Source organism: Periophthalmus magnuspinnatus, chromosome 7 (assembly GCF_009829125.3).
Source record: "Periophthalmus magnuspinnatus isolate fPerMag1 chromosome 7, fPerMag1.2.pri, whole genome shotgun sequence".
Classification (NCBI taxonomy): Eukaryota; Metazoa; Chordata; class Actinopteri; order Gobiiformes; family Gobiidae; genus Periophthalmus; species Periophthalmus magnuspinnatus.
This window is the reverse complement of record NC_047132.1, coordinates 28,748,276-28,768,056: the sequence shown is the minus strand read 5'-3', so window position 1 is coordinate 28,768,056 and position 19,781 is coordinate 28,748,276. Positions and strand designations below refer to the sequence as shown.

The 19,781-nt window shown below is 39.1% G+C and overlaps 1 protein-coding gene across 1 annotated transcript in view; it reads left to right on the top strand.

The window, feature by feature from the left end:
- The window catches only part of LOC117373460 (contactin-3-like), a 102,687-nt gene extending 90,759 nt beyond the window's left edge, over window positions 1-11,928 (top strand). The window contains exons 19-22 of the mRNA XM_033969494.2: window positions 2,947-3,133; window positions 5,627-5,739; window positions 6,685-6,853; window positions 11,831-11,928. Coding sequence (XP_033825385.1) covers window positions 2,947-3,133; window positions 5,627-5,739; window positions 6,685-6,853; window positions 11,831-11,928 — 567 coding nt within the window. The remainder of the gene's footprint in view (window positions 1-2,946; window positions 3,134-5,626; window positions 5,740-6,684; window positions 6,854-11,830) is intronic.
- The last annotated feature ends 7,853 nt before the right edge of the window (window positions 11,929-19,781 follow it).

Genomic DNA, 19,781 nt, shown 5'->3' with positions numbered 1-19,781 from the left:
CACTTATTATTCCTTTAATGGCGTTTACGCTCGGGGCATCTCTGGTGTTAAAATGTGGATTTGACCCATGTGACTCAAAGTACAACTGTACAATGAGGGTTTGCTCCTCGGTGCTGTATTTGATCATATTAATGTCGGAAGGATCGTTCTAAATGCTCTGGAAAAACACACAACATCAGACTGAAACATCAGACTGAAACACACAACATCAGACTGAAACACACAACATCAGACTGAAACACACGTGAAATTAGACTGAAACACATGACATCAGACTGAAACATCAGACTGAAACACGTGAAATCAGACTGAAACACACGACATCAGACTGAAACACGTAACATCAGACTGAAACACACGACATCAGACTGAAACACACGACATCAGACTGAAACACACGACATCAGACTGACACACGTGAAATCAGACTGAAACACGTGACATCAGACTGAAACACACGTGAAATCAGACTGAAACACGTGACATCAGACTGAAACACACATGACATCGGACTGAAACACACGACATCAGACTGAAACACGACATCAGACTGAAACACACGACATCAGACTGACACACGTGAAATCAGACTGAAACATCAGACTGAAACACGTGACATCAGACTGAAACACGTGACATCAGACTGAAACACATGACATCAGACTGAAACACACGACATCAGACTGAAACACGTGACATCAGACTGAAACACACGACATCAGACTGAAACACGTGACATCAGACTGAAACACGTGACATCAGACTGAAACACGTGAAATCAGACTGACACACACGACATCAGACTGAAACACATGACATCAGACTGAAACACACGACATCAGACTGAAACACATGACATCAGACTGACACACACGACATCAGACTGACACACGTGAAATCAGACTGAAACACGTGACATCAGACTGAAACACGTGACATCAGACTGAAACACGTGACATCAGACTGAAACACGTGACATCAGACTGAAACACACGTGAAATCAGACTGACACACGTGACATCAGACTGAAACACACGACATCAGACTGACACACGTGACATCAGACTGAAACACACGACATCAGACTGAAACACGTGACATCAGACTGAAACACACGACATCAGACTGAAACACACGACATCAGACTGAAACACGTGACATCAGACTGAAACACACGACATCAGACTGAAACACGTGAAATCAGACTGAAACACGTGAAATCAGACTGAAACACACGACATCAGACTGACACACGTGACATCGGACTGAAACACGTGAAATCAGACTGAAACATATGACATCAGACTGAAACACGTGACATCAGACTGAAACACGTGACATCAGACTGAAACACAGGACATCAGACTGACACGTGACATCAGACTGAAACACGTGACATTAGACTGAAACACGTGAAACATCAGACTGAAACACATGAAACATCAGACTGAAACACACAACATCAGACTGAAACACACAACATCAGACTGAAACATCAGACTGAAACACGTGAAATCAGACTGAAACACACGACATCAGACTGAAACACGTAACATCAGACTGAAACACACGACATCAGACTGAAACACACGACATCAGACTGAAACACACGACATCAGACTGACACACGTGAAATCAGACTGAAACACGTGACATCAGACTGAAACACACGTGAAATCAGACTGAAACACGTGACATCAGACTGAAACACACATGACATCGGACTGAAACACACGACATCAGACTGAAACACGACATCAGACTGAAACACACGACATCAGACTGACACACGTGAAATCAGACTGAAACATCAGACTGAAACACGTGACATCAGACTGAAACACGTGACATCAGACTGAAACACATGACATCAGACTGAAACACACGACATCAGACTGAAACACGTGACATCAGACTGAAACACACGACATCAGACTGAAACACGTGACATCAGACTGAAACACGTGACATCAGACTGAAACACGTGAAATCAGACTGACACACACGACATCAGACTGAAACACATGACATCAGACTGAAACACACGACATCAGACTGAAACACATGACATCAGACTGACACACACGACATCAGACTGACACACGTGAAATCAGACTGAAACACGTGACATCAGACTGAAACACGTGACATCAGACTGAAACACACATGAAATCAGACTGACACACGTGACATCAGACTGAAACACACGACATCAGACTGACACACGTGACATCAGACTGAAACACACGACATCAGACTGAAACACGTGACATCAGACTGAAACACACGACATCAGACTGAAACACGTGACATCAGACTGAAACACACGACATCAGACTGAAACACGTGAAATCAGACTGAAACACACGACATCAGACTGACACACGTGACATCGGACTGAAACACGTGAAATCAGACTGAAACATATGACATCAGACTGAAACATGTGACATCAGACTGAAACACGTGACATCAGACTGAAACATATGACATCAGACTGAAACACGTGACATCAGACTGAAACACGTGACATCAGACTGAAACACGTGACATCAGACTGAAACACGTGACATCAGACTGAAACACAGGACATCAGACTGACACGTGACATCAGACTGAAACACGTGACATTAGACTGAAACACGTGAAACATCAGACTGAAACACATGAAACATCAGACTGAAACACACAACATCAGACTGAAACACACAACATCAGACTGAAACATCAGATGACACACACGACATCAGACTGAAACATCATACTGAAACACGTGACATCAGACTGAAACACACAACATCAAACTGAAACATCAAACTGAAACATCAGACTGAAACACACGACATCAGACTGAAAGACAAACATTTAGAAACAAAAGAGTTCTGATTTTTCTTCTGTCAGAGACTTTTGTGCTGTCCTTCTATAACAGTGACATTCCTGCACTAGGTCGTTTACTGGGAGGACGACACCAAACCGGAGACGATGGGAAAAGTCCGCGTGCCGTGGAACCAGACGTCGGCCACAGTGAGCGGACTGGCGGGACACACCCAGTACTTCCTGACTGTGAGCGCGTTCAACACCGCAGGCACCGGGCCCTTTCTGCCCGCAATCAATGTCACCACCAAAAAACCACGTAAGTTGGGGGTTTTTTTTTCGAGCGCCCCGAGTATCAGCGCCGTTCAGCTTTGTGATTTTGTACATGTAGTGGAGGTTTTGAGGTGGGGAAAGGCTAAAGTCTGAAATAAATATATATGTGAGGGTTAAACTCGGAGTGAACTTTCAGGACGTGTCAAAAATGGAGTTTGAGATTAAGTGAATACAAGCGCTTGAGGCTAATGGATCTGTCAATACTGAAACTTTTGATAGATGCCTTTTACGGTGTCACTCTGTGTAGTCAGAAATCTGATACAAAATAAAGTTTGTTTTTTGAAGTTTTGCGGTAATTTACTTTTAAAACGTCCGACAGCGCTACAACTTTTTACTTACCGGTCAGTATAGATGTGTGCAGTGTTGGAACGTAAAGTTAAATGATAAAGTACTGCACTTAATTCAAAACTGTATGTATCTGTACGTACATTTTGGATGCTTTTTATTACTTTTACTTCACTACATTCGAGAGCAGTATTTGTACTTTCTACTCCACTACATTTTCGAACAAAACTGAAACGTAAAACTACTTTTTTATTATTGTTTGAGCCCCGCTGAAAAGGCCGAGGGGTTTATTTTTAGCACGTTCATACTTTGAGCAAACACAAATACGCAAACAAAATAAGCGAGGATTCGATTGTTTCTGTTGAACCAAATTCAGCACAAAACTTTATCAAAATCAATACATTTGAAGCTTTGTAAGACCTCAAAATACACACGAAATACTTTAGTTTTTTACACTTTAAGTACATTTTTAAACACGTAGATTAATCCTTTTGCATGAGTTGATTTTTTCATGTGATACTTTTACTTTTACTTAAGTATTGACAATAACATTGATAGTGACATTGCTCATTTATTTCCCTTATGCAGCTTTTGTATAACACCTTCTAATTTTGGTACTTTGACCCTTTGACTAATTTTATAAAACAATTATTTGGGTATTACTTAAAAACCCTGATGCTGAAATCGCAGTATCGCTGTTAGAACGATTCTGCTTTTATTGTATTAACTGCGACGACGTTTTTACGCTATTTCTGATCATTTGGAGTTAGTGTTCACAGTTGTTCAATCAATTTAGCCAATTTTTCAATGCTTTACTGTCCATTTAAAAGTATATGATGAGAACAACGTCTTTATGTACATCGATCTGTCATAATAATCACTATTTCGACTTATTATTAACAATATATTTTGGAGCTCAGTGTTTATTTTAAGTACTTCCACCGTAAAAGCGAAGAGATTTTGGAGTATTTTTGTTGTAATACGATAAAATTTGAGCTGTGGATGAGTGAATAAGTCCGTTTTATGGCTAATTATTGGTACATTCTGCATTCTCACCTGTTTCTTAATCATTGATACCGGAACATTTTAGGATTTTTAGCAGTTTTGCTTCGGAAAAATGCAAAACGCTCCAAGGAAAAGCAAAACTGGACACGTTGGTGACACATTCGCAATTTAATAATCTGATAACAAACTTTTACACACACCCGCACTTCTGTTTTTGATGTTTTATATGGATTTATTTCTTGTAGATTGTTTCTTTTCCCAGTTTGTATTGTATTTTAAACAGGGCGCACATGAAAAAAAGAGTCCAAGTGCTGTCATTGGGTCCCCCTGTGTAAATAAATAAAGATAAAAATAAAGAAAAGATCTATTTACTTTAAAAAATGATTTACTGGGATGACTTTGCATTAGTTAAATCTCAGTGACATTAAGCATTTTCATTATTATCATTTATTGCAATATTTCTCTGTATCGAGCTTCAAAATGTGTTATCGTGACAGACTTGTATGTCCATCCTGTGTTCAAATGCATCTCTTTTACACAATGTACTTTTGATACTACCTGATTTGCATAATAACACAGTAATCTTCATATTGGCATGAAATGAATCATTTAAATGCACAGGTATGCTAATGTCTAAATACATTCGTCATCTTAGTGTGAGATACAACCCCAAGGCTGCACAGTGCAAATCTTTCATTATTATTTTTTTTAATAAGCATCTAAAATGAAAAAAAGCCCCATATAATACGAAATGGGTAGCTCTTCTTCTCTCCGCAAGGACGTTTGGGGCTTAATCCTTGGCCAGAATACAATATTTGTGGAGTTTTTTTAGGGAAATCTTTTGGGGATGGGAAAATATTTCTATTGAATGTACAGCGAATAGTTGTTTGTGTTTTTTTTTTCCAGCGCTGTAACAAACTCTCCTTTGCTCCGAGGCTCATAGTTGGAGAAAAAGAACATTTGAATTAAAGAAAAACAGCCAGTTCTATGCGTACTTTTAGGTCTCTTGCTTATACAAACTCACTCAACAGAAAAAAGTTTGCAAACTCAAATCCAAAAAAGTCAGAAGTCAATGAAATTTGGCTGTCAGCGCTGGGATAATATTGCATAATCTTATATATTTTAGGACCTCGGGTGTCAATGTTACGATCCGATTGTGACATTTTAAATTATTTTGCCCGTCGTGCAGCTCCTGCCCAGCCCCCGCTCAACGTGGAATGGACTTTAATTGGCTCTCACCTGTCTCTTTACTGGGAGCCCGTGGTGGCGATGGAGTCCGAGTCGGAAGTCACAGGCTACGAGGTGAGCGCTCCTCCTCGATCTCGCATCATCAGCTGTTTATTTTTTGTTACAGAGGCTGGAAGTGCGTGGGGAATGTGCGGGGACAAATGCTGCAAGCGCACGGTCACCGGGCAATCGGAAATTACAAATGATCCAGTTTTGTTTCCCCATCTTTCATTATAAAAACACATAGCTTTGAAGAATCAAGAAGTTTCGTGCATGTACAGCTTTATAAATATGCATGTTTCTTTCATACAGAAGCATTTTATGGAGCTAAATGATTCCCTATTGTGGGAAAAACTGGACCGGCGTGGGTAGATTTGTGTTATTGTTTCCGTTTTTCTTCGAGAAGAAGCCACGGTCATGTATGTTAGCTATACAAGACAGACTTTTAAAATTTAACCTCCGCTTTAAAAATACTTTCCGCTCGAGCGACCTTTAACACAGACAAATCCAATTTCTCCAAACTGCATACTGCCGGAGTATTGGCTGTCGACCATGTCCGTTTAAAAACCCTAAGCGCGTTGAAAATTTGCAACGATTAGATCAGAATTTGATTAAAATTCAGTTAACTGCGCAGCCACGTTACGGTTACTCACTCGATTAATCTGTAGATGTCGTCTTAGTAGATCAATATTTTTATTAGACGACTAATTACTTCTTGGGATTACGAGGATTTTTATGGACAGCGACGGAAAGAAGCAGGAATAGCGTGAGTTAGCTGGTGTTTTGGTTTTTTTTTTAGAGTGATTTGTTAGTTTATTTCAGTTTTAAATTGTTTTTTATAGATAGATTTGAGAGGTTTTTCCAGTGCCGCGCCACGTAGTACCTCTCAGTTGTTATTGCTTGAGCTTTTGCCAGTCGACTCCCGCTAAAAGTGCTCGTCTTTAGCGGAGTATATAAGTATTTCCGAGGAGACCTGTCTTCTCGCTCTACCGTTTTTTGTTTTTTTTTCTCCTCTCGTAGCTGTCGTACAGGAGGCAGAGGCACAAAGAGGTGAACACGCTCGCCATAAGTAACTCATCGGCCGAGCTGACTCTTCCGGAGGAGGACGAAGACTACATCATCCACATCAGGACCGTGAGCGAGGGGGGACTGGGACCGGCCTCAGACCCCATCAGGGTCCACCAGCTCAGTGAGTACAGTTTATGTGCAAAAATAAACTACGTACACTGCGAGTGGTGGGAAAGTGAAATATTGCGAGTAGAACGGGCTGACGCAACCAAGAGCTCCCAGGCAATAAACTTAGACCTGCTCGTGTTTTTTATTTCTGTCATTATTGAGAGAGAGAGAGAGTTAAATGATGGTCATCGATTCTGTGTAACTGCAGAGACAGAGTAAGTTTCTAGGAATATCCACGAGAAATTGCATGATTATGTTTGATTATTGACACCAGATCTGTTACAAAACGATAGTAACGTTCTTAATGCGTTTCATTCCTGCTTTAACTACTCATCTAATCCAGGGGTCTTAAATTCACATTATCTGGGGGCCGCAGGAGGCAGAGTCTGGGTGAAGCTGGTATTCCACAAAAAAAAAGCTAAAGGTTAAAATCTCAAACGTCATCGCTGTTTTCAACATACATGAGGAAATATGTCAATTCTTGTGTTTTTTATGGACATACATCGTTATTTGTTGAATCTTTTGTGACGGGAGGACACAGCGCGAGTGACACGTGCGTTTGGGGTTTTACCGATTTGGCGGAACCTCCTACACGCAACACGCTAACATTAAACTTTCATATCGTCCTGCGGGCCACAAAATATCATCTCGCGGGCCGCAATTGGCACCCAGGCCGCGAGTTTGAGACTCTTGATCTAAAAGTGACGGCTGTATCCTTCAGAAAGTTTGATTTCAGCAAGCCAAATTAATGTGACAAAACCACTTTTTACTGATTTTTTTTAATTTATTTTTTTTACATTTTATATCATAACCCTTATAGTCTCACTTAATACTAACATCACCAGCTTGATATCTGAGTGAAATAGTGAGTTGTTCAGTAAATAAATAACCGTCCACTAAACCCTGTAGTTCTTCAGCCCACGGAAGAAAACTGAGCGTATAAAAAAAAAAAAAACATTAAAATATACTCAACATTTTGACAGGAACACACACAGAACAAGAGGTTACAGAATCCGTGGTAAATTTGCTCTCTTTACTGGCAGGAACAGCAGTGCATTATGGGAACAGATTCTCGTGAGCAGCGAAAGGGGCAAACTCCGTAATGTTTCTAGTGTCAAGCGCATGGCCGGGGTCCCGCAGGCAGAGAGGACGAGGGGGGTTAAAAGTGACTGAAAATAATTAGAGAGGAGCAGTGACGCTGATTGGTTTGAAGATACAAAATGTTCTCGTATCACAATTATCGTGTTTATACGTGCCAAGGGTGTTCTTGGCGGGTTCTCTGTTTTTGCGAGATTAGGTGCAAGATTCAGAAAACAAGCCATTTGAAAATCTGTGTCAGTTCTCTACTTCTTCAAAAACAAAAACTAGAAAGCGTTTTTTTTTTTGTTTTTTTTTTTGTAACGAAAGAACAATCCGCTCACGCCAACCTCTCCCTCTTTAATCTCTCTTTCTCTCGGAATAAAACATGCTGATTTTGCACGATAGAAACTTGACATGTTGCCATAACCTTAGCCGCTGGGATAATCTATTTTATATTATTTACACACGCTTGTAAATGAAGCCACTTATCCCTTTTCAAAGCCAACTGGGGCGATGTGTCCTCATTGACTCATTATAATCCGTGTCCTTGCTAACCTCCGCTGGCTCAAAATTTGCTGAAATTTGTAGCACAATTCATCTCTGTCTGCGAGCTTGACTCCCCCTGTTACTGGATACGATTCTGGCCCGTTGGGAGCGGGGCAGTAGGCTTCTCTGCTGCAGCTGGGAAAACCTCATTTGCATTGTTAATTCACTGTATTAAAATTCACCAACTCCGGTCGTTTTTTTTTTGCTTTTTTTTTAAAACCCCCACTGCTTTTTAGCCCGAATGTGTTTTTACGAGCACAACATAAGCCTTCAATCAGGTATAATTTCTTTTGCATTAATATTATATTTTCATGCCAGGAAAGATTTTACCAGGATATTATCTCATTACAGAGTTGTCAGGGATCCAGAAGAGCTAATTGACTGGCTTAAATCTTACATGAGAAAGTGATGAGAGATGACTTCCCTTCACTTTAATACATATTTTACAGATAAGTGCAAGTGGGCTGTGAGTGCACGGAGCATATACAGCAGTGAGTTATGCCAAGAACGGAGCGCTGAATGCCTCAATCTGTCTTTTTCACTGTCTACTCTACCTTAAATGCTCAAACGTAATGTATATAATCTGAGATGGGCTCTACAGTGGCGCAGTAGCGTGTTTAAAGTGTGTTTTCTTTAATGGCTGGCTCTTTTCGGCTGGCGCAGTTAGCATCGATTTTCAGCATTAACAAAAGAAAATGAGAACGGTAGCTTATCTGTCGCAAGGAAACCGTAAAGTGTAGCGCGAGGCAAAGCTTGGACACTCCCTTTTCTCCTCTGCAATAAGGTAGCTGTATTAATGCTTTAATAATGTGCAATAATAAATAGTATCGGGCGCGGTGGTACGTATGTTTTCACCGCTTCACTGTTTATCTCCATGGTAACCGCTAATAAAACTAATAGGAAATAGAAACGCAACGCTCTACACGAAATACATCAGCTGTTTATCTCCCAGATTGTTCCATTGTTGCACAAACTAACTCGTTGAGGTCAAGATTATTACAATATCGACATTTTGAGGGTTAGTATTTATCGAGGGTACTTTTTTTTTAATATAAATAGTCAACTTTGGGGTATTTTTCTGTTCTATGATGCAATTTGAGATGTAGAAGGTTGAATAAATACGTTTTTTGACTCATTATAGATAGAAAATAACTGCTAAAGTGCTTCATTCTACTATTAATTCATTACTGCTCAGGTTTTTAGAATATTTTTGGGTATAATCCTGCTTTAGATTTATTATATCAGTGACATAAGTTAGTTTCAATATTATCATTTATCGTCTGTATTATCTTTAAAAATGTATCTCACTTCAAAATTTCATATTGTGACCTATTTGGCCTAGATGTGGTCGTCATTTTTAACCGTTTGTACTGACGCTTCCTGCTTATACAAGAGACTCTGCTGAGAATTTTACCTGAAGATGTTTTTTTAACCATGAACATCACAAATCTGTCTTTTCCTTGAGGCTTTTAGTTTCCATCTCCAGCCGAGCAGTGACGCCTCCAATCCTCCAAACCAACTGATTTTGGACCTTACTGAGTTCATAATGAAATACAATTATTTCGATTTAAAAAAAGACTTTTATTTACTGTTTGCTTTTTTATTTAATTTCTGGCACAACTATGGGAACTGTCTGTGCACCAAATTAGGCCAGTTTGATTGTGGGATATTTTAAAATTAAGTTTGGAAATATGTGTTCAGTGAAACCCAAAACATCCATATGCCCAGATTTATTAAATACACATATGACATTATCTGTATCTTCAGAGGCAGTGCTCATGATGTCACAGAATTCGTCTCTCTGGTGAATAGTTTTGAGCCAAGTTTAATTTTTAAACCTCAGTTCGGTAAAGAAAAAAGTCAATTTTTTGGACGTGCAAGTGATCGAATCAAATGGAACAATCATGACTCCACTATATAAAAAAGAAACAGACAGAAACTCCTTATTATTAACTTCTAGCTTTCATCCAACCTCACTTAAAAACGGTTTACAGATGACTCATTTTTTTAAGACTTGATATAATCTGTCAGTCCAATGATGACGTTAATGTGTAAGATTTTTACAGTGATGATATCCAGCACCATGACCGAGTTTACAATAGGTACAATAGAGCCTTAAGAAAAACACGCTCTGAAGTGCTGAAAAAAATAGTCCGTCCATTCTGCAGCTCTAAAGACTGTCTTCAGAAAACATTGGCATATTTTCACATCTGACCCTGAACTCTCTGCTATTGACGAAAAGAGGTGGATGTCAGAACATAACAGAGGTCAAAATTTGAGGGATCACCTTGTCCACGTCCGTGTCACTCCTGCAGCGTTATCTGGACAAACGCTTCTGTCGGCCGTACCACATGGAAGTGATCATTGTGGTAGCTGCGCACAACACAACAATACAACAACAACAACAACAACTATTTCCAACATGCTCAAACTGGGAAATGTGTTCACTCTTTTGTGGTATCTCCCAGGTGCACGTAGTGTTATGAACATTCACCTGCAGGTTTGTCCCTTTACCTGTCTGCTGCTATTTCGTACACCTTTCTATATATATTTAGCTATATTATAGATATTCTGCATCTTGTATAGCTACATGTTCTACTTATTTATTGTGTATGTGTGTATTTTTCATCACACGTTCTGCGCTCCCATTGGGTGTCACTCCAGCTGCACATATTTAAAACGGCTCCACAGTCTCAGACAAACCATTTGCAGGAGTCTCTCTGTTTTTAAGCTCTAATAAAACAGAATAAATGAATGTAATATTTAGGAAGCTGCAACGTGGAAATATATCTTGAGTTATGAAAGGTCACTCATGAATGTAACATTAATTATAAATGCTCATCATGTTGTTGCTTTTGTTTTTTTTTTTTCTATGAAAGTTTTTTTTAATGTAAATAGCAGCTAGATTATGCCACAAGTTGCTCATATATATTTATATTTTTCATCTTAGAAAGGGTCATGTTGTAATGTACAATCCAATATCATAATAGTTGCAGATTCGGCTTCTCACCAAAAATATGTAAATATTTAAACAGATACAGTAAATATAAATGAACGCACTGCAGTCTAATGTAAATTCATGTGGTGATGAAAGATTTGCAGTGGGATTGTCAAAAATCTCATGCTTATGCGAGTAGATAAACAAATGTATAGAGTGAGCTCTTAAATATATATATAACACACAGTGAAATACATGCCTCTGTTTTAAGTGTGGAGATGAGTTTCTCAGACTGGTGTCGAAAAAACACTATGTTTTTCACACAAAAACTGTGCACCGACCGCTGCCAAACGTCTTAGTCCTGAAGCGCGGCTTGCATCACTTTCACCTTGTTCTTTCTTTTCTTTCTTTCTTTTGTATTTACAGGTATGAGCGCGCGTGGCTCCGGTGGGTGTATCCTGGAAACCTCTCCCCTCTCTCTGCTCCTCACCATTGCGATATCAACAGTCAGGTCAACTTCATGACACTGCAAAAGACTTTCACTTTCACAGATTTCAGTATTTTCCTTTTCCAAACTTTCCAAAGTGGACTATTTTACTTTTGAGTTCTAGTTTTTGCAGTGTTAGTGTTGTATACGGTATGAGAGGCAGCACAACGGCACACTTTGCTGTCAGATTTCAGATTTTGCTTATTTTTAATTTCTTGTTTTATTGCCAGGCGGGAATACAATGGCCCATTTTGACTCTAGAAAGTTACAGATGCCTTACTTCCATTCATGTGCCAAAGTAGTCTCAGCCTTCTGGTTGTTCTTGCTAAAATAGCCACACGAATCCTTAAAATCTTCTCTCCCTATTAGCTGTTCTTTGCTTTGTGTTTTGATATAGTACCAGTTTCCTTCAGTGCTCATTCGGCTGTGCCTTTGGACAGATTCACAGAAACACAGTGCAGCCGTCCGGTCTTTATGTGCGGAGCTAAAAGCTGCTTGTGTCCCCAATGAAAGTCATAAAACAGCCCACAGCGCAGTGTCGGACATTTACCTCCTGATCATTTTGTGCTGAAGAGCTAAATGCACCTCTAGGGCTGCTTAAACTTTAAAGCATTTTGTAGTGGGGACCAATGACGAGTTGAAATCTTGCTCCAAAACGCTAAAATATTGCAGATTCTAATCAAGTTTATTGGATGGCAAAATTCATTTCATTTTGACATTGGTCTCTGATGTACGAGAAATGCTTTGCTTTTGTAAGCCTTCAACAGGTGCGCTATGAATAACATCCAAGAGGTGCATGAAATCCATTTTGTCCAAACGACGTGTGCAAGGCCACTCGCCAAAACACTTTAGTTTCTCCTCAATGCGTTTCGAAACTCCACTGTCATAAAATATTTGAGTAATATTAGGGCTGGCCCAAGGTCTCCCCCATGGCCATTTTGTGTCCAACTTTCCAATGCAGAGCTATGTTTAGTTTTGTATAGAGCAGCTACAGACAACGTTTATGTTAAGATGAGATGTCTCCAAATACTAAGACGTGTATATTGGTTTGATAAATCTCCAGCAAAGGGCACGTACAGGTTCTCTTATTGGTTTGTAGTAGAAAAAAAAGGTTGTGGGTGCGTTTATAGTGAATATAATAACATAATTTGACAAAAATAATCCAAATCTACACAAAAATAACTCCAATATTCTCCGGATTCTAGACAATCGGCCTCGAAACAACCCATATCTCTAATTTTCTTGTCTCTTTTTGTTAACAGATGTCATAACGCTTCACATTTGTCTGACAAGAAACAAACGCAGGTGTCATCGGTTTAACTCCAGTATATGTACGTGAAAGCTTTTAGAGCATTATACCTGTAATTGGTAGATAGAAAATAACATAATTGCAGCTCTGTCTCGAACAGACAGGTAATAAATGAACATAAATTGGCTTCTAAATATAACAAAACCTGGTGAATAAAGTAGAAGCAACCGATACAGTGCTGTCAGTGGAAGAGGTTTGCGCTCATGGGGAAATAGAATTACTTGCAAATAGAGTAAAGCTAAAAACAACAGGATAAGACATAGAACAAAAGCTATTACTACAACTCCCGACTGTAAAAGACGTCTACGCTGAGACTACAGTACACGTCTAATGAAAACACACGCTGTATTTTATTTTAAAGAATAGACAGGAATATGTTTTTATGACAAGAAAAAATATACATACTAAAGATATGCCCAAAACAAAAACAAAACATTAAATTTACAACAGTTCGGGGGTCCACCAGCTGCTTGTCGCCGTGGAGATGCTATTGATTTGCCTGGAATGGTCTGCAGTATGGCATTAAAGCTATCCATCTAATCAATCAATCAATTAAACTTTATTTATAGAGCCCTTTACAACACTCAAGGTGACCAAAGTGCAATAAATCCAACGCAATATAAGAACATTCAAAACAGTAAAACAGTGAAATAAAAACAAATTGTACAAAGTGTCACTGCATTATTAAGTGTTAAAGGATAGTCTGAATAAATAAATAAGTCTTGAGTCTGGATTTAAACTGGCCAAACTCAGTGTTAGTGCAGGTGCAGTGATCGTTTTTTTTCCAATGTCTGGGGCGAGCGACAGAGACAGTCTCATCACCCCAGTGTTTGAGCCTCTGGGGACGTCCAGAAAGAGCTGGTGCTTGACCTTAACGCCCTATTTGAGCTGTGGACAGACAGGAGTTCAGTCAAATAGGAGCGAGCGAGGCCGTTAAGAGCTTTAAAAACAAATATAATTTTAAAATTGACTCTAAAAGAAGCTGAAAACCAACGAAAAGATAAAAGGACCGGAGTGATGTGCTGATGTCTGGGGGTGTTGCTTAAAAAACGTGCTGCAGCGTTCTGCACGAGCTGGAGGCGACTGAGGGCGGACTGGGACACACCCACATAAAGTGCGTTGCTGTTGTCTAATCTGGAGCTGATAAAAGCGTGAATAGTCTTTTCAAGGTTGGTGCTGTTTTGAAAAAGGCTTTACTTTCGATAAAAGACGTAGTTGATAAAAAAAAAAACTTGAGCTGACTTGTTTGTCAAACTTAAAATTGTTATCAATAATCTCTCCTTATAGTTGATTTAAACTTTGACAATAACCAACCAAAATCTGAAGAAGAGTCACCAAATGAAATATACTGTTTTGTCCTCTTTTACGTGAAAGAAATTCTGTCCCAACCACATCGTTCGGTCTTTAACACAGTCGCTTACAGATTTAAGAGCACCTCTTTTGTCTGAATAAACAGGTCAATAAATCTGCAGGTCGTCTACATAACAACGAAAATCCAGTCTGTGCCTCGCAAAAACTGACCCCAGCGGCAACATGTACAATGAAAATAACATGGGCCCTAGAATGGAGCCCTGAGGCACGCCACAGAACATGGACAGGTCCCCAATCCTGACAGAAAACGTTCTATTTGTCAGATACAGCTTGAACCTTGAAAGTACGGTGCCACAAATGCTGACAACTTTATTAAGGCGAGACAACAGAATCGAGGGGTCAAAGATGTCAAAAACCGCCGGTAAGTCCAACATAAGTAAAACCACAGGCCGTTTAGCGTCAACAGACAGGTGTGAGGTAAATGTATCGCTCAGAAATACCCTTGATAACATGCATTCTTACTCTAAGTGGACTCATCTTTCCACAGATCAGACTTGCAAAACAATAACATCTCCCTGCAGACAAACAGGCGGCGCACCCTCCACAATGAATCCGTTGTCGCATCTAAACATTTAACACAAATATGTGCTTCAATTTGAAAAACCAAAACTGTAACATGCGCCTCTTTGGGTGTTATCCATCACAACTGTACATTTTGGATTTGTTGACCCTGGTAAACCGTGAAAGTTGTGTTTACTAGTTTTGCCATGTTTAGAGATAAATCTATTGTTTCACGGACAAATGGATGTAATAGTTTCGCTGCAGTGCTTTGTATATCCATCTGGGCAGCTCGCAGAAATCCAACCATCTCTATTGTCGTCTCCGAGACTCACTGAGGGTTTAAATAGTGTGCCAACTGTGCCAGGCTGGTAAAGGAAAGTACCCACCAGCTTGGACATTATCTGGCAACATGTCCACTCATCTGTGTGTGAATATTTAATGAAGCTGTTCTTTGTTATTGTTATCGTTTTGTTCGCTATACATACAAAAGGCTGGACAATATTATAGATAAAGAGTCGCAAATGAAACTGTGTTGTGATGGGGATGAGGATTGGCAAGACTTACTCGGAATTAAATTATCCAGATTGGTTCTAAATCAGGACAAAACCAAATCAGGACGAGTCTAAAAACAGTTTAAAGGTTCTACGTGACGCAAAATTGTGAGATTCAAGGCGTGTTATAATGTAATTAAACAAAAACATACGTGGAGTTGTGTTTTGTTTTGTTCACATGTTTGCGTAATGCTGGATTATTAGTCTGTACATCTCCAAAGTGCAAAATGCTCTGTTGCACCTCGTGATGTCATGAAGTGGCTTTTTTTTTAAGTAAACAGCTATTTTTTTACCTTTTGTTCAGTAGAAATTGGCAATCCCGGGGCTGAAATTAACCAAATGATTGAAAAAAATGAAGTGTATGGGGTTTAAAAACACAGCGGAGCACTTCCTGTATCACCACATGACATCACAAGGTGGAACAGAGTGTATTGGATTTGAGAACTCAGCCTAAATCTGCAGGTTTGTGTGTAAAACGTGTGTGAATGAAACAAAACACAACTCCAGCTGTATTTGTGATGAAACAACATTATAACAGATCAGAAAATGGCGTAAAATGAGCCGTTTAAATTCACTAAAGTTATATAGTGACATAAGTTTCAAAACGTTGCAGTTGTACTCGGTTTTGAGTCCTACTGAGATGCCATTGTCATAAAAAGATACAGTTAATCTGAATAAGAAAAGCTTTTTTAGGCATTGTCAGCGAACAAAATTCTCAAACTCTGAATGTGCCTTGGCGAGATATGATGCAATATTAAACAAGAAATAATAGTTACAAAAATAGTTTAGTTTAAATATACAATACCAGTCAGAGGTTTGGACACACCCTCTCATTCAGGGTTTTTTTTTTCTTTATTTTTACTACATTTTACATACACACAGAAGAAATCAAATATATAAAGTAAGATATAAAGAAAAAAGTGAAATAACTCGACTAAATATTCTCTGCGACAAAGCAAAGGGCGACTACATTGAGGATTTGAGTATAAAGGAATTATTTAACTAGTTTAAGCTATTTAACTTTATTTATTTACTACATAATTCCATATATCTTACTTCCTGTATTTGATGTTTTCTGTGTACAGTATTTTCTGGACTATAAGTCGCTCTGGAGTATAAGTCGCACCAGCCAAAAAATGCATAATAATGAAGGAAAAAAAACATATATAAGTCGCACTGGACTATAAGTCACATTTTTTGGGGGAAATTTATTTTACAAAATCCAAGACCAAGAACAGACATTTTATTTTTAAAGGCAAGTTATAATAATAATAATAATAAAATCAGAAATCAAAAAAGCAGTGCAGCACGCTAATGTATTTTTGTTCAGTCTTTCTCAGACGTCTTTTAAATTATTGTAACACTGAAATTTTAAATGTTCAGTGGTACAGGAGGAGTAGATACTAGTACACAAGTCTAGAGTTCCCTTGCACAGTTATCAGTGTGACAATAACAAAGATGTGAACTTATATATTTTAATAATTTCACCTATAAGTCGCATCTGAGTATAAGTCGCACCCCTGGACAAACTATGAAAAAACTACGACTTATAGGCTGGAAAATACGGTATATATAAAACGTAGAAAGTTGTAAAAATAATGAGTAAAAAACCATTGAATGAGAGGGTGTGTCCAGACTTTGACTAAATATAAATACAAAATAATATACAGCACGGGACCATATAATTAGCGCGAATATTTTTGTCCTTCACAACTGAAAAACACCTCTTGAATGAGTTGTAAAACATCTTGAGCTTAAAAACTTGTACTGACGAATACTTTTTGAAGACTTTGTTACTATGAAACACTCGTGGATAATAGAAATTTACTGAACTCACAACCAGAGCACAACAAAATCAGGCCTATTTAGAATTTGAATTAATATAAAGCCTATTCTTATCGCAACATCACAAAACTAGTGAACCTACTGTATCTTATTGTGCAGCCCTGATATTGTATGCTGTCGTTCATTTCCATATTTGCAGACTGTTCACTGCTCAGGTTGGCAGTCCCACTTTACCACGCAGAGCTCTATTTACCAGTTGGACTTGACCCTGGGCGAATCCAATGCTCTGATTTAGCTGACATTAAAGCGTCTTAAATTAGAGCTAGCCTGGAGGGTGTCCACAGAAAAGGGCATTGGATTGATGGTAGATAGATACACCAGGATTTAGGACAATCCCATTCGCAGAGCAATGGGACATTTCAAGGATGTGTGTGCGTATGTGTGTGTGCGTGTGTTTGCGTTTCGAGTCATTATTAGTGTATCTTCGGCAAGGCCAGTTTTTAAGTTTAGAGAAAGGAATCTAGTTCTTAAACCATTTGTACTTTGGGCAGCTAGGAAGCATTCAAAAACTTGAGATAGAAAGAAAAAGAAAAAAAACTCGAAAACTCAGAAAGAGGTTGAAATGTCGATGCACCACAGATTGCAAAGAATCTAATTAAAAAATGCTCGGGAGGCCAGTCAGCACCTTGCAAGATTAACTTTGTATTCAGTGTGAAGTTTTTCCAAGCATCCTCTTTTAATTAGGTGTCCCAAACGCTGGCTTTGAATCCTTGTCGTTTTGTGGCTTAACTTGTCTTATGTTTGTCTCCAAATGTCTCCAATGTTTACACTGACGAATGCATCTTCTGGACGGACTTCTTGATATAAGTTTATCAACGGTACAAAGTAGATGCAACACTTTTGTTTGGTAACGTATTGTAAAGCTGTTTTTGCTTCTTTTATTCTTTTTTTTTTAAACCAAAATTGTTCCTAATTGTTTTTACATTTCGCATAAAGGTCAAGTGTTGCTTTGAGACGTGAAATTTACAAGCGAGTATCGGCTCATTGGAAAGCCAAGCGCGCTCTCCCCCCTTTTGTGCGTGGGATCCATGCATACTGTATGTGCTCTGTTGTGATTTGAAGCAGCACCACCGACAGCGAGGCCAAATCAATGTGTCCCACTTTTCAATTGTTATTCGTACTCAAACACAATCTGGAAGAAATCAACATGCAGCCAGGACTCAGAACAGCTGCTGTCTCTCTCCACACGGCCTTCTGCTGCAGTGACACTCTACCTGTTACAAGGTAGTAGTTGTATTTTTGTCCTTTTTATAAGCCTTTCCAATTTTCTTGCTGTTTTCCAGATTTGATCAAACTAGTGTAAGGGTTACCCAAAAGACGATATCGGCACCATCGGGTTTTGCTGTGCTGCAGACCTCCCATGAGCGCGTTACGATTGGATGGAGCACCGGGATAAAGATGGCTGCACTGGGTGTGGTCACTGATTACGAGGCCCCGCCCCGATTAGGCCTGAGGAGGGCAAGCGTTTTCAAGATGCGTGAAGTGAAAGCAGAAAAGAGACAAACAAGTGAATAGTTATCATATGGCAGGGTTCTTTTTCGTCCAGTAGGTTAGCGTGCAGAGGGCGACTGGGTTAGGTCAACATAGATGCTGTTGCAGACGTAATAATAACGCTAGGACAACAGTTATTTTCAGATACTATTGGGCTTCGCACCATTTAAAACTACAAAACCAGCCCTAAATCAACACTAACCCAGATCCTCTTAGTTTTGAGCTTTACCGTTTTCCGTGTCCATTTGAGAAACACCACGTATAAATTGGAAAGTCTGCAGCACGAGGAATGGGATGGTCCATCTAAAATCCGACATGTGGGTGACAACGCTTGACCTTTCTGTTGTAACAGTATTTTTGACCTGACCGTGATCTCTGTGAGATCGAGGAAACATTTTCACATTGAAAAGTGTCATCAGCTGATCTTGAGCCGTTGGAGCCGTGCATGTATGATATTGTTTTGTGCATTTGTGTTTTCTAAAACGAACAACTTAATAAAAACAACTCACTGAGGGGTGATTCCTCTCCTGGAGTCTTTCTGAATTATGCTTTGCACCTTGTCATTTTCAGCTTCAGCAGATTTTACTGTCTTTTACTGCCTGAAAGAATGAGTGGCGCCTCGGGGCACCATCAAAGCTATAAAATGCATAACATTATGAATAAGCATATAAATGAGAGTAAATGGCAGGAGTAATATCCTTTACAGTGGTTAAAGAATACATTTACCAAATTTAAGCATTTTATTACAGATTAAAGGTTCATTCAAATGCAGCAGATTTTGACATCAGGCCGGCAATGACGCAAAGACTCAACACAAACACA